General features: G+C 56.7%; 3 protein-coding genes across 5 annotated transcripts; all 3 read left to right on the top strand.

Moving 5' to 3' along the window:
• The first annotated feature begins 40 nt into the window (after nt 1–40).
• LCAT (lecithin-cholesterol acyltransferase) lies at nt 41–3209 on the top strand. 2 transcript variants are annotated; one of them, XM_017644303.3, is made up of 6 exons: nt 41–354; nt 1068–1224; nt 1301–1416; nt 1510–1605; nt 1691–1915; nt 2614–3209. In XM_017644303.3, exons 1-6 carry the CDS (start codon nt 204–206, stop codon nt 3186–3188), a joined length of 1320 nt encoding a protein of 439 aa, XP_017499792.2. In that variant the 5' UTR covers nt 41–203; the 3' UTR covers nt 3189–3209. The 2 variants fall into 2 exon arrangements, with proteins under 2 accessions (XP_017499792.2, XP_017499791.2); XM_017644302.3 differs by having other exon boundaries at nt 1301–1605.
• A 980-nt stretch (nt 3210–4189) lies between these two features.
• PSMB10 (proteasome 20S subunit beta 10) lies at nt 4190–7049 on the top strand. 2 transcript variants are annotated; one of them, XM_037025352.2, is made up of 8 exons: nt 4344–4673; nt 4905–4992; nt 5074–5171; nt 5279–5419; nt 5680–5795; nt 5886–5944; nt 6598–6749; nt 6880–7049. In XM_037025352.2, exons 1-8 carry the CDS (start codon nt 4618–4620, stop codon nt 6989–6991), a joined length of 822 nt encoding a protein of 273 aa, XP_036881247.1. In that variant the 5' UTR covers nt 4344–4617; the 3' UTR covers nt 6992–7049. The 2 variants fall into 2 exon arrangements, with proteins under 2 accessions (XP_036881248.1, XP_036881247.1); XM_037025353.2 differs by lacking the exon at nt 6598–6749 and having other exon boundaries at nt 4190–4673.
• A 1852-nt stretch (nt 7050–8901) lies between these two features.
• CTRL (chymotrypsin like) lies at nt 8902–10918 on the top strand. The gene is made up of 7 exons (XM_017644308.3): nt 8902–8953; nt 9575–9678; nt 9769–9848; nt 9968–10049; nt 10215–10395; nt 10483–10616; nt 10704–10918. Exons 1-7 carry the CDS (start codon nt 8902–8904, stop codon nt 10863–10865), a joined length of 795 nt encoding a protein of 264 aa, XP_017499797.3. The 3' UTR covers nt 10866–10918.
• The last annotated feature ends 205 nt before the right edge of the window (nt 10919–11123 follow it).

The raw sequence follows: 11123 nt of genomic DNA, 5'->3' as shown, positions 1-11123 counted from the left end.
CTGTTTCCTCTGGCGCCAAGCGAAGAAGGCAGAACTGAACCCAGGCCCAAAGCTGGCTCCTTGGGGCTGTGCCCCTTTCCGGCAATCTCTGGCCACCCCTATTGGCCAGGCTTCCCCTCCCACTGGCCTGGAGCCCCTCCCACCCCTACTGCAGATAAGGCTAGCCCAGGACTGCTTCACTGGGCAATAGCACTAGGGCTGAAATGGGTCGGCCAGCCTCCCCATGGCAGTGGGGGCTGCTGTTGGGGCTGCTGCTCCCCCCTGCCGCCCCCTTCTGGCTCCTCAATGTGCTCTTTCCCCCGCACACCACGCCCAAGGCTGAGCTCAGTAACCACACACCGCCTGTCATCCTCGGTAAGCCCCCACCAGGCCCCTGATGCACTAGGCCAAACCTCGGGGAGCCTGGGCCCCAGGCCCTGGTAGCAGACCCTGCCAAGGCCCTTCTGCCCCTGGATTGGCCCTGACATCTGCTCAGTGTTTGGAGGGGCCAAAGGCTTGTCCTGCCGAGAAATCAACCCCTTCCCCCACCACACTGTTTCTGTGTCTCTGAGTTGTCTACCCCAGGCAGGTGGAGTCGGGGTTGGAGGGTGCCTGAGGGCTTGGCCAGGACATTACAAGTTGTGGCCAGCTGCAGCCACTGGACCCTAGGCCAAGCCCCACCACCCCTTCCTCAGCCCCCACCCCAGGATAGACAAGATGCCCAGCCCAGAAGAGCAGGAAAGGCCCATCAAGGCCTGCCCTCTACTCCTGGGCCTAGCCCCCACTCCCCCATACCTAGTTGTTCTCACCTTGGACTTTGGCAGTAATGGAGAGGCAGGCTGGGTGTTTGCTTTGTGGGGGCAGGGGCAGTGACCTCGGCCCCTGCACCTTCCCTGCCTGAGGGAAGCCTGGGCTTTGGGCTGCTGGGAGATGGGGTGGGGGTGTAATCAGAAAGGGGATTGTGTCTAGTCCTGGGGTTCGGAAGACAAAGGAGGAGGGATGGCCACTGCAGTGTCTGGGGGATGAGATGGGGCTGGGGGCCATGGGAGAAAATCTGAGGAATCCAGAGTGAAGGCTAGTGCCTGCAGTGCCTGGCTGCCTGGGGAGTCAGCTGGAAGCCAAGCTGGATAAACCAGATGTGGTGAACTGGATGTGCTACCGCAAGACAGAGGACTTCTTCACCATCTGGCTGGATCTCAATATGTTCCTACCCCTTGGGGTAGACTGCTGGATCGATAACACCAGGTAGGTGCCATCCCCTCTGCCCCAGCCCCAACTCCCTGCCCCTTGGCTGCTTGCCTGAGTGTCCTACTGCTCCCAGGGTTGTGTACAACCGCAGCTCTGGGCGCGTGTCCAACGCCCCCGGTGTACAGATCCGTGTCCCCGGCTTTGGCAAGACCTACTCTGTTGAGTATCTGGACAGCAACAAGCTGGCAGGTGTGTGTACCGGGAGACAGGGCAGGGCTCCAGGCTGTGGGGAGCCCACAGGAGACATGGCCAGAGCCTCCAATGCTGCTACCTCCTCACCAGGTTACATGCACACACTGGTGCAGAATCTGGTCAACAATGGGTATGTGCGGGATGAGACAGTGCGGGCTGCCCCCTACGACTGGCGGCTGGAGCCCAGTGAGTGTTTCTGTGGATAACGGGTTCAGGAAGGGGTAGGTGGTCTCTGATCCCAACTGCCCTGACACCACACGCCCCACTGCAGCCCAACAGGAGGAGTACTACCGGAAGCTTGCTGGGCTGGTGGAGGAGATGCATGCTGCTTACGGGAAGCCCGTCTTCCTCATTGGGCACAGCCTTGGGTGCCTGCACTTGCTATATTTCTTGCTACGCCAGCCCCAGGCCTGGAAGGACCGCTTCATTGATGGTTTCATTTCTCTTGGCGCTCCCTGGGGTGGCTCCATCAAGGCCATGCTGGTCTTGGCCTCAGGTGAGAGTGCCTCTGATCACCTGTGTCATGTGGGGGTTTGCAGGGGTGGAATGAAGCTGACCATGGATCTGCCTTCACTTCCACTTCTGCTTACAATACCATCCTGGGCGTGTTGTTTACCATCCGTGGGGCATAGCCTCTCTCACTGGCCCCCTGAGAGCAGTGAGCCATTAGAGTGACTCCTGCCAGTCTGTCTCAGGGATGGCAGAGAGGAAGAAAGTAGAGGAAGCAAGTGAGCCCCCACAATCTGACTCATTGCCCTAGGTCTGTTCCTTGTGGCCTCAGGTGCTGCCGCCCAGCTTGCAGGGTGGCTCTGCTTCCAGGAGCCCCTCTGTCCAGGGCAGAGGCGATGGGTCGGCCAAAGCTCAGGTCAGACCCTAGGAGCCCCACCTTTTGAGCAGCCGCCAGCACTGTCCTCCTTCCATACACGCACACCCATCCCCAGAGAACCTCTTCCTGCCCTCCTTTTGAGCCCTTACAGCTCTGCGTCACAAAGGTGCCATTGGGACTTCTCATTTAATAAGCACACATTGAGCACCTACTAAAATCTAGGCCTTCTCTAGTCTGTGGCTTGTAGTCAGTGTTTGGATTGGGCAGTGATAAGATTGAGCCTCCTGCTGAACTCAGCCTGGGGGTCAAGTTGTGGGCCAGGGGTAACCAGGCCCAGCTCCCTGCCCCACCTTGTTCCATGTCCACAGGTGACAACCAGGGTATCCCGATCATGTCCAGCATCAAGCTGAAAGAGGAACAGCGCATGACAACAACCTCTCCCTGGATGCTTCCCTCCAGCCAAGCATGGCCTGAGGGCCACGTGTTCATTTCCACACCCAGCTTCAACTACACGGGCCATGACTTTCAGCGCTTCTTTGCAGACCTGCACTTTGAAGAAGGCTGGTACATGTGGCTACAGTCACGTGACCTGCTGGCAGGCCTCCCCGCACCTGGTGTGGAAGTATACTGTCTGTATGGTGTGGGCCTACCCACGCCCCGCACCTACATATTTGACCATGGCTTCCCCTACACGGACCCTGTGGGTGTGCTCTATGAGGATGGTGATGACACTGTGGCCACACGCAGCTCTGAGCTCTGTGCCCTCTGGCAGAGCCACCAACCACAGCCTGTACATCTGCTGCCTCTGCATGGGACACAGCACCTCAACATGGTCTTCAGCAACCAGACACTGGAGCATATCAATGCCATCCTGCTGGGTACCTACCGTCGAAGCAACCCTGCGCCCCCAGCTGGCAGTCCAGGGCCCCTGTCCCCTGAATAAAGACATTCCTTTGCTCTGTAAGCCCTCACATGTACTGTGAGTTGAGGGGGAGGCACTAGGGTCCACATACCAGGATTTACTTATTAGCAGCCCCAGGCCTCATACTTTGGAGCACAGAGCGAGATGGGCTTTGCTGAAGCTTGGGATAGAACTGGGCATCCTGAGATGTAAAGCTTCCCACTCTCCTGGTTGAGCTGTTTAGACAGCTTGCCTTGTGCCTGACTCTGCTTGGCAGGTGGGGACTGGAGGTAGCTGTACACACAGCTGTGGAATGGGGACACATGGTGCCAAGGATGTGGGGCAAGGAAGATCTGAGCCATCCTCCCAGATCCCAGAAAGGCAGGAGGGACCCCACCTCTAGACTGGGCTTTTTGAGTGCTAGGTGGGTAACAGAAACATATTAAAGTCTGGATGAGTGTGACAAGACACTAAAATCAGATCATTTCACTGAGGGTTTAATTACTAATACAGCTAAGTAGTCTGAGAGAAAAGTTTAGGGAGCAGCAAGATGCTGAGCCTTGTGGGTCAGGGAAGTCTTCCCAGAAGAGGTGGGATCAGAAGGGATGAGAAGGGTAACATGGTCCACTGTAAAGACTTGTGTTTGAGCCTAAGAGCAGCTGTTCCTGGAGGGTTTAACCATGGAAGAGTGTAACCAGATTTCCAATCTAGAAATACCCCCTCTCTAAAGGTTAGAGTATAACTTGCAGGCGGGGTGCAGGAAGTATAGGGAAGCCTGGGGGATCAGAGCAGTATTCAGGGGGAAAAGTTTCTGGCTGAGATGAAAGCAGTAGTTGGAAGAAGGATGTGGATAGATTTAGGGTGATTTGGGATGTGAAAGGCTTGGCCACTAGATGGACAGCCATCGTGCCCCTCATGTGAGAGAAAAGACGGAACCTGAGATGGGGGAGGTGAAAGGACCACTGTGGCCTAGGATTGAGCCTTAGTGTTTGAAGTTTCAGGGAGGAAACCAAGGAGAGGCAGGAGTTGGCTAGACAGAGACAGGACAAAAGGCAGGCCATGCCTGATGCTGTTGAGAGGCCAGTAGCAATGTAAAGACCTGGCCAATGTGACAGTCTTGGGGCTGAGAGACTTGAGGTTAGAGTTGGACTTAGGGCAGGCTGGAAGGGTAGGAGGTGCTGAACAACGGCCAGAGGGAGGGATTTCAGAGCGGGGAGCACCATGAAAAGCCAGGCAAGGGACATCTCCCCCTTTCCTGAGCTGTGCTGTGTAGGGCCACAGGTGAACGTCAAAGTGAAAGAGGAGATGGGGAAAGGGGCCCAGTAGCTCTGAGGAAAGGTGAAAGCGAAAGCAGGAAGCATCAGATGTAGAGCCCTTGGGGAGGATAAGGCTGTGGCCTTCCTTGCTCTGCCCTGGTCCTACTCGTGTGACCATCGACCCCCAAACCCAGGACCGCGCTACCTACCCCGAGATGCTGAGGCCAATGCTAGGGCCCCAAGGGGGCTTCTGTTTCGAGAACTGCCAGAGGTGAGGCGGGGTAAGTTTGGCCCTAGCTACCTGTGCCTGCTGTGTGGGCTTCCAGGAGTGGGGGAGCTCCAGGGCCTTTAATCCTGGTGTGGACAAGGGGGCTGGGGGCATGTGTTGGGAGACTTGGGTTCCAAGGCTTACCCTTGGCGTTGAGGGAGACCCGGACGGAATCGGGAGATGTGACGGGGCTCACAGAAAAAGCAAAACCCGGCATATCCCCTCCGTTTCCAGAAATGCATCCTTGGAATGTGTCCTCCCAGGGCACGGGGTCCCTCATGCGCGCAAGACCGGGACCACCATCGCGGGCCTTGTTTTCCGGGTGAGCAGGGGGTTGGGACTGGGGGCTTAGAGGGGCGGCCGGGGGGAAGGGGTGGGCACTGAGCCAGCTCTGCCTCCGCAGGATGGGGTTATCCTGGGTGCGGATACACGGGCCACTAACGATTCGGTCGTCGCGGACAAGAGCTGCGAGAAGATCCACTTCATTGCCCCGAAAATCTAGTGAGAATTCCCCAGCCACGTTCCCTCAAACCAGAACCGCTCGTTTGTTCCCATCCCTAGTCCCCGCCCATCGCAGCCCCGTCCACCAACCCTCCCTTCGTCCTCAGCTGCTGTGGAGCTGGCGTAGCCGCGGACGCCGAGATGACCACGCGGATGGCGGCGTCCAACATGGAGCTACACGCGTTGTCCACCGGCCGCGAACCCCGGGTGGCCACGGTCACCCGCGTTCTGCGCCAGATGCTCTTCCGGTGCTGGGGCGGGGTTGATGACCCTGGAGGGGGCAGTTGCAGGGAGGCGGAGCTGAAGGGACGTGGGACAACAGAAAGGGCAGGGCCTCGGTAAGCCGGAAGAGGCCGGCCTAAGAGGAGCTGGGCAACAGGAGGAACGAAGTCAGAGGTGTGGTGCCAGACCACAGGAAGGGGCGGGCCTCGGATCCAGGGACAGTGTGACGGAGGGGCGGGACCCGGACCCTGGTGCCAGAGGCTGACCACAACCACTCCGCGAAAAGGTACCGGGGCTACGTGGGAGCATCTCTAATCGTGGGCGGCGTAGACTTGACAGGACCGCAGCTCTACAGCGTGCACCCCCACGGCTCTTACAGCCGTCTGCCCTTCACCGCCCTGGGTGAGCAGTTCTGCCCCTTCCCCACGAACCTCACACTTGTCCCGCGACGGGGCGGCTGCAACTGACCTCAGATGCCCCTTCTGCCTGCAGGCTCCGGCCAGGATGCGGCCCTGGCGGTGCTGGAGGACCGGTTCCAGCCAAACATGACGGTGAGCGACACTTGCCCCCTACTACGTGTGCATTGGTGGGAAGTGCCCAGGGGGAGCTAGGAGATCACAGAGGTACCTTGGCCCAGTCTGGAGACCCAGAAGGCTTCTTGGAGGAGGTGACGACTGAATGGGGACTGAGGGGCCAGTAGAGTGAGGATGGAGAAGTGCTATTTCAAAAGACCAGTCAGTCCAAAAAAACTTGGGACTGCTGGCAGAAGTTAAAAAAAAAACAGGATCCTTTGGAGCTGAGTAGAGTATCAGGTGGGGTCTCGAGCCTGGATTTTGTTCTGGGGTGGGATGGAAGCAGATGACGTTTCATTGCAAAGGTGCCTAAGGCCCAGAAAGAAAAAGCCAATGAGGGAGTGTACACTGGGGTACCAAGACCACATTGGGTGAGTGGGCAGGACACTGGAAGCAGAGCCAAGAGTGTGACTGAGAAGTTTGTGAAGATAAGGGTAGTGGGAACACAGTCTCTGGAGAGAGGCAGAGACTAGGGGAGGGGATCTTGAGGAGATGAGGTTGTAGGAAGAGAGGAGTTTTGGTGTGAGCAAATGTTAAGTAGTCTGGGCTTCAAGATTAACAAAGTCCCCAGGCTATAGCCTGAGGATGATACCAGAGGGTCCATCAGGCCTCACAATCATACATTATCACAGCTGGAAGTGGCGCAGAGGTTGCTGGTGGAAGCCATCACTGCAGGGATCCTGGGTGACCTGGGCTCTGGGGGCAGTGTGGATGCATGTGTGATCATGGGGACCGGCGCCAAGCTGCTGCGAACACTGAGCTCACCCACAAAGCCCATAGACAGGTGGGAGCATGGGAGATGGGGGACCCCAGGGGAGGATGGGGCAGTAGCAGGGGAGATGGGGGGATGCTGCGAGAAGAGGATGAGCCACAGGATGGGTTTATGTTGAGAGGCCATCCCTCTTCTCTCCCAGGCCCAGCCAGTGCCACATTGCCCCTGGAAGCACAGCTGTCCTCTCCCAAACAGTGATACCGCTGACTGTGGAACTGCTGGAGGAAACTGTGCAGGCCATGGAGGTGGAGTAATGTAGACTGAGGCTTAGAGCTTGGGACAAGGGGGAATAAATGCAGAAAATAACAAACACCTAAACAGATGACTGTGTTGTTCTTGTGTGGAGGGGCAAGCAGCCATCAGGGCTCTTGGCTAAGGTTTCTGTGCACAGTCCACTCCCTCCCATGACTCCAGGGCCTAAGAAGTGCCTTTCACCCATCACCTTAGGCATCTACCCTTCCAGAACCCCAGCCCTGGCAATCACTTCAGGCTCAAGGTGGTAAGCCCCCTCCTGGCTCTCCACACCATAGAGGCTCCTCCTGCCACTCCCATGCCTTGCTCTTGCCCTACAGCCCACTGGGGACCTGTTGTGAACACCCAAAAGGCCCCATTAACTGCCCTCACCTAAAGGCTTTTCCTGGCTCATCAGTGGCGCAGGAATAAGCCTCCCATGGACCCCATTGAGAGCTAAAGTGCTAATAGAAGGGGCTGCTCCCTGACTCCAAGGCCAAGTTCTCATAGAACACTCCTCACCCCTGCAACACCCTTACCTGTGAAACACTTCTGATGACCGGGCACACAAAGTTGGGCCTCTGTTTGCACATGCTGGACTGTGAACACGGGGGCTGGCTCCAAGTTTTTTGCACTGACAGGGGTCACAGGGCTCATGTGGAGAAAAATGACATTTATCCAGCAAACCTTTAGTGGGCACCCACAAGTGCCAGGTGCAGGTAGTGGGTGCTGGAAGGAGCATCCTGCCCTCAGAGAGAATAGCTGAGCTCTAGTGGAGCTTGGGAACTGCTGGAGTCTGCCCAGCCCCGGGGAATGGGCTACTCCAGGCTGGACATCCCTGGGCTCCTGATTGTTCTCCCCTGCCCCCAGTTTTTTATGATGGAAGATTTTTAAACATAAAAGATGAAGGAACTGTACATTGAACACCTGTATACCCACCACGGACTTCACAACTAGTATTTTATTTGCTTTATCACAAATTTGTCTATCCATCCATCTCTCTCTTCAACCATTAACTCGTTATTTTTTTGACTGATGTATTCTCCAATCAGTTGAAGCCCTCACACCCCTAGGAGGCAGCCAGCCAACTTACTGCAACTTTGCATACAGGGTTGGTCTTCTCTCCCTCAGTGCAGCTTCAGCCTGGGGCTCTACAACAACTGTGCTGTAGACACCAGGGGCTTGTCCACAAGAGCCCTAGGGACCAAAGGCTTTTGAGAGATTTGATGGCTGTCACCTTTCCACCCCGAATTCCATCAAAGGTCAGCCAGTCATCTTGCCATCTTGTGTGCTGGGCCCCTCTGAGGTATCACCATTGAGAGTGTAGGCTTTGGAGCCAAACAGATAAAGGTTTAGATCTCCCAAGGGCACCATATGCTGGGAGAATCACCATCTCTGAGCAAACTGTGACTCCTATTCCAAGTTGATAAGGAATCACTGAGATGATATGTTAGAATTCACAACATTCCAGAGCCCCTGTCCTGGCCACATACCCTGGCCCTCCACAACAGGGCTGGTACAGCTGGGCATTCCCTCCACAGTCAGCAACACCCCTGAGTGCTGAGCAGGCTTCTCTGAGTCTGATGCCCCTCGTAGTCCTGGGAGACTTCCCTGATCCCAGACACGAGGTGGTCACCATAGACCTGATTTAATCATAAGGCTTCCATACTCTACACTTGGGATGTGAGGTGGTTCAGAGAGCCAATCAGAGGCCAAGCTTTGAGGGGCAGAGGAGGTGAGAGCCTCACACCTGGGCTCTGTCTGATAAGTCCAGGCCTAGGTTGAGGACTTTGGCCCAGAGACCTTCTTTCTGACTAGAGCGTGGGAGGGGGCTGAGCTCACACAGCTGCCCTGGCCTCAGACACAGGACTTTAGCCCAAGGACAAGGAGACCCATAAAGCCAGACCCAGTTCTCAGCCTCACGGCTGCTACAATGCTGCTGCTCAGCCTGACTCTTAGCCTGGTCCTCCTTGGCTCCTCTCGGGGTGAGTGGGCCTGGACAAGCCCTGGTTGAATAGCCCTGAGGCAACTTGGCTCCCAGCACCAGCCAGGCTTCCTGCCCAGGGATTCAGAGAAAGGGCCAGGCTGGCTGGAAGGGAAAGAGATGTACAGAATGGGCAAAGGAAAAAGAATATGCCAGGGCTGGAAGAGGACAAGAGGTGGGCAGGGGCTGGTCTCACAAAGGGACAGAAGCTTGGATCAGACCTGGGAGCCAGGGAGGGTTTAGGAAGCTGAGAAGCCGAAGGTTGGACGTGCAGTTCAGGAAGAGCCCGCTGGATGCACGAAGGGTTTGGACTGCTGAGGCCTAGAGAGGGCGGAGAGGCCAGGGAAGAGACTATCCCAGGGTCAGGAAGAACAGTGGCCTGAGCCGGAGGGTGATGGGTAAGTTGGAGAGAAATGCAAGAGAATGGATAGAACTTCCATTCTATCTATTCTGGTTGGATGGGGGTAGCCTCGGTAGCTATGGAGGCCCAGAGGGGCTCAGGGTGAGAGGGAGTAGGATGAGCCCTCTCAATCTGGACCCCCTGGGAGGCAGAGCCCAGGGGTACCCAAGAGGAGGTGGGGAAAAGATGTGGGAAGCAGGTCCTCACCAGCCCACTTGCCAGGCTGTGGTGTTCCTGCCATCAAACCAGCGATGAGCTTCAGCCAGAGGATTGTCAATGGGGAGAACGCAGTGCCAGGCTCCTGGCCCTGGCAGGTATCCCTGCAGGTACATGCACCTGGGGGTGGGACATGGTCCAAGGTGCTTCATATCTAAGCATAGCCTGAGTCAACCCTGACTTCTGACCCCTGGCCCCAGGACAGCAACGGCTTCCACTTCTGTGGTGGTTCCCTCATCAGTCAGTCCTGGGTGGTCACAGCTGCCCACTGCAATGTCGTGTGAGTGCTTCCATTCTATCTGCCCCGTCCCAGCCCACCTCTCCCTACCTCCTTCCTCTGGATGCCCCTCTCTTGTCGTGTGCCCTCCCTGAGGCTGCCCAACCCCACTCTTACTGCAGCCCTGGCCGCCACTTTGTTGTCCTGGGCGAGTATGACCAATCATCCAGTGCTGAGCCTTTGCAGGTTCTGTCCATCTCGAGGGTGAGTGCCTGGCTGCACACATGGGAAGGGAGAGGGAACAGTGCAGGTGGTGAGCTCTGGGGATGAGGAAATCTGGGCATGCCCTGGTGTGGCCCCCTCAGCATCCATCAACCCTGGGGGCCTATGCCCACCAGCACCCTACAGGGTCCCTTCCTGGCTCCACAGGCCATCACACACCCTTACTGGAACCCCACTACCATGAACAATGACCTGACACTACTGAAGCTAGCCTCACCAGCCCAGTACACACCACGCATCTCACCAGTGTGCCTGGCTTCCCCAGATGAGGTGCTGCCTATAGGTCTCACGTGTGTCACCACCGGCTGGGGCCGCCTGAGTGGCATGGGTAGGAACTTGGACCAATGATCCTGGTGGGAGGGCTAGGGTGAGTACAAATCATCCAGGGCCTAATCACCCCACTTCTGGCCCACAGGCAATGTGACCCCAGCACGCCTACAGCAGGTGGCTCTGCCCCTGGTCACTGTAAGTCAGTGCAAGCAATATTGGGGCTCAAGTATCACCGACTCCATGATCTGTGCAGGTGGCTCAGGGGCTTCCTCGTGCCAGGTGAGCAATGGCACCGTCCTGTCCCCTGCACTGTCCTGTGGCACCCCTTAAACCTCCACTCTGACCTCTCCCCTCTTCTTCCCTTAGGGTGACTCTGGAGGCCCTCTCGTCTGCCAGAAGGGAAATGTGTGGGTGCTAATTGGCATCGTCTCCTGGGGCACTAGCAACTGCAATGTGTACGCACCTGCCATGTATACTCGGGTCAGCAAGTTCAGCACCTGGATCACCCAGGTCACCGCCTACAACTGAGCCTACCACAGGTCCTCTCCCCATTTCAATGCAATAAAGACCCCAGGCTCTTGTCCTTGTGTATTCTTTTTTTTTTTTTTTCCTGCGTTAAGGCTTTCTGTAGAATGGTGTTCTCCAGATGTCCTTTTGTATTCTTAACTGTCCTCCTGACTCAGGGGAAAGCTCTTGGGTCCCACTCCTTATTTGGACTTTTTCTCCGGGCATAGTAGGTACTGAGGCATCAGGATATTCCTTAGAGTGGCCATGCCCAGGCTGCCC

Source organism: Manis javanica, chromosome 17 (assembly GCF_040802235.1).
Source record: "Manis javanica isolate MJ-LG chromosome 17, MJ_LKY, whole genome shotgun sequence".
In the NCBI taxonomy this organism is placed as follows: domain Eukaryota; kingdom Metazoa; phylum Chordata; class Mammalia; order Pholidota; family Manidae; genus Manis; species Manis javanica.
The sequence above is the reverse complement of the archived record's forward strand: the minus strand, read 5'-3'. Positions and strand labels throughout refer to the sequence as shown.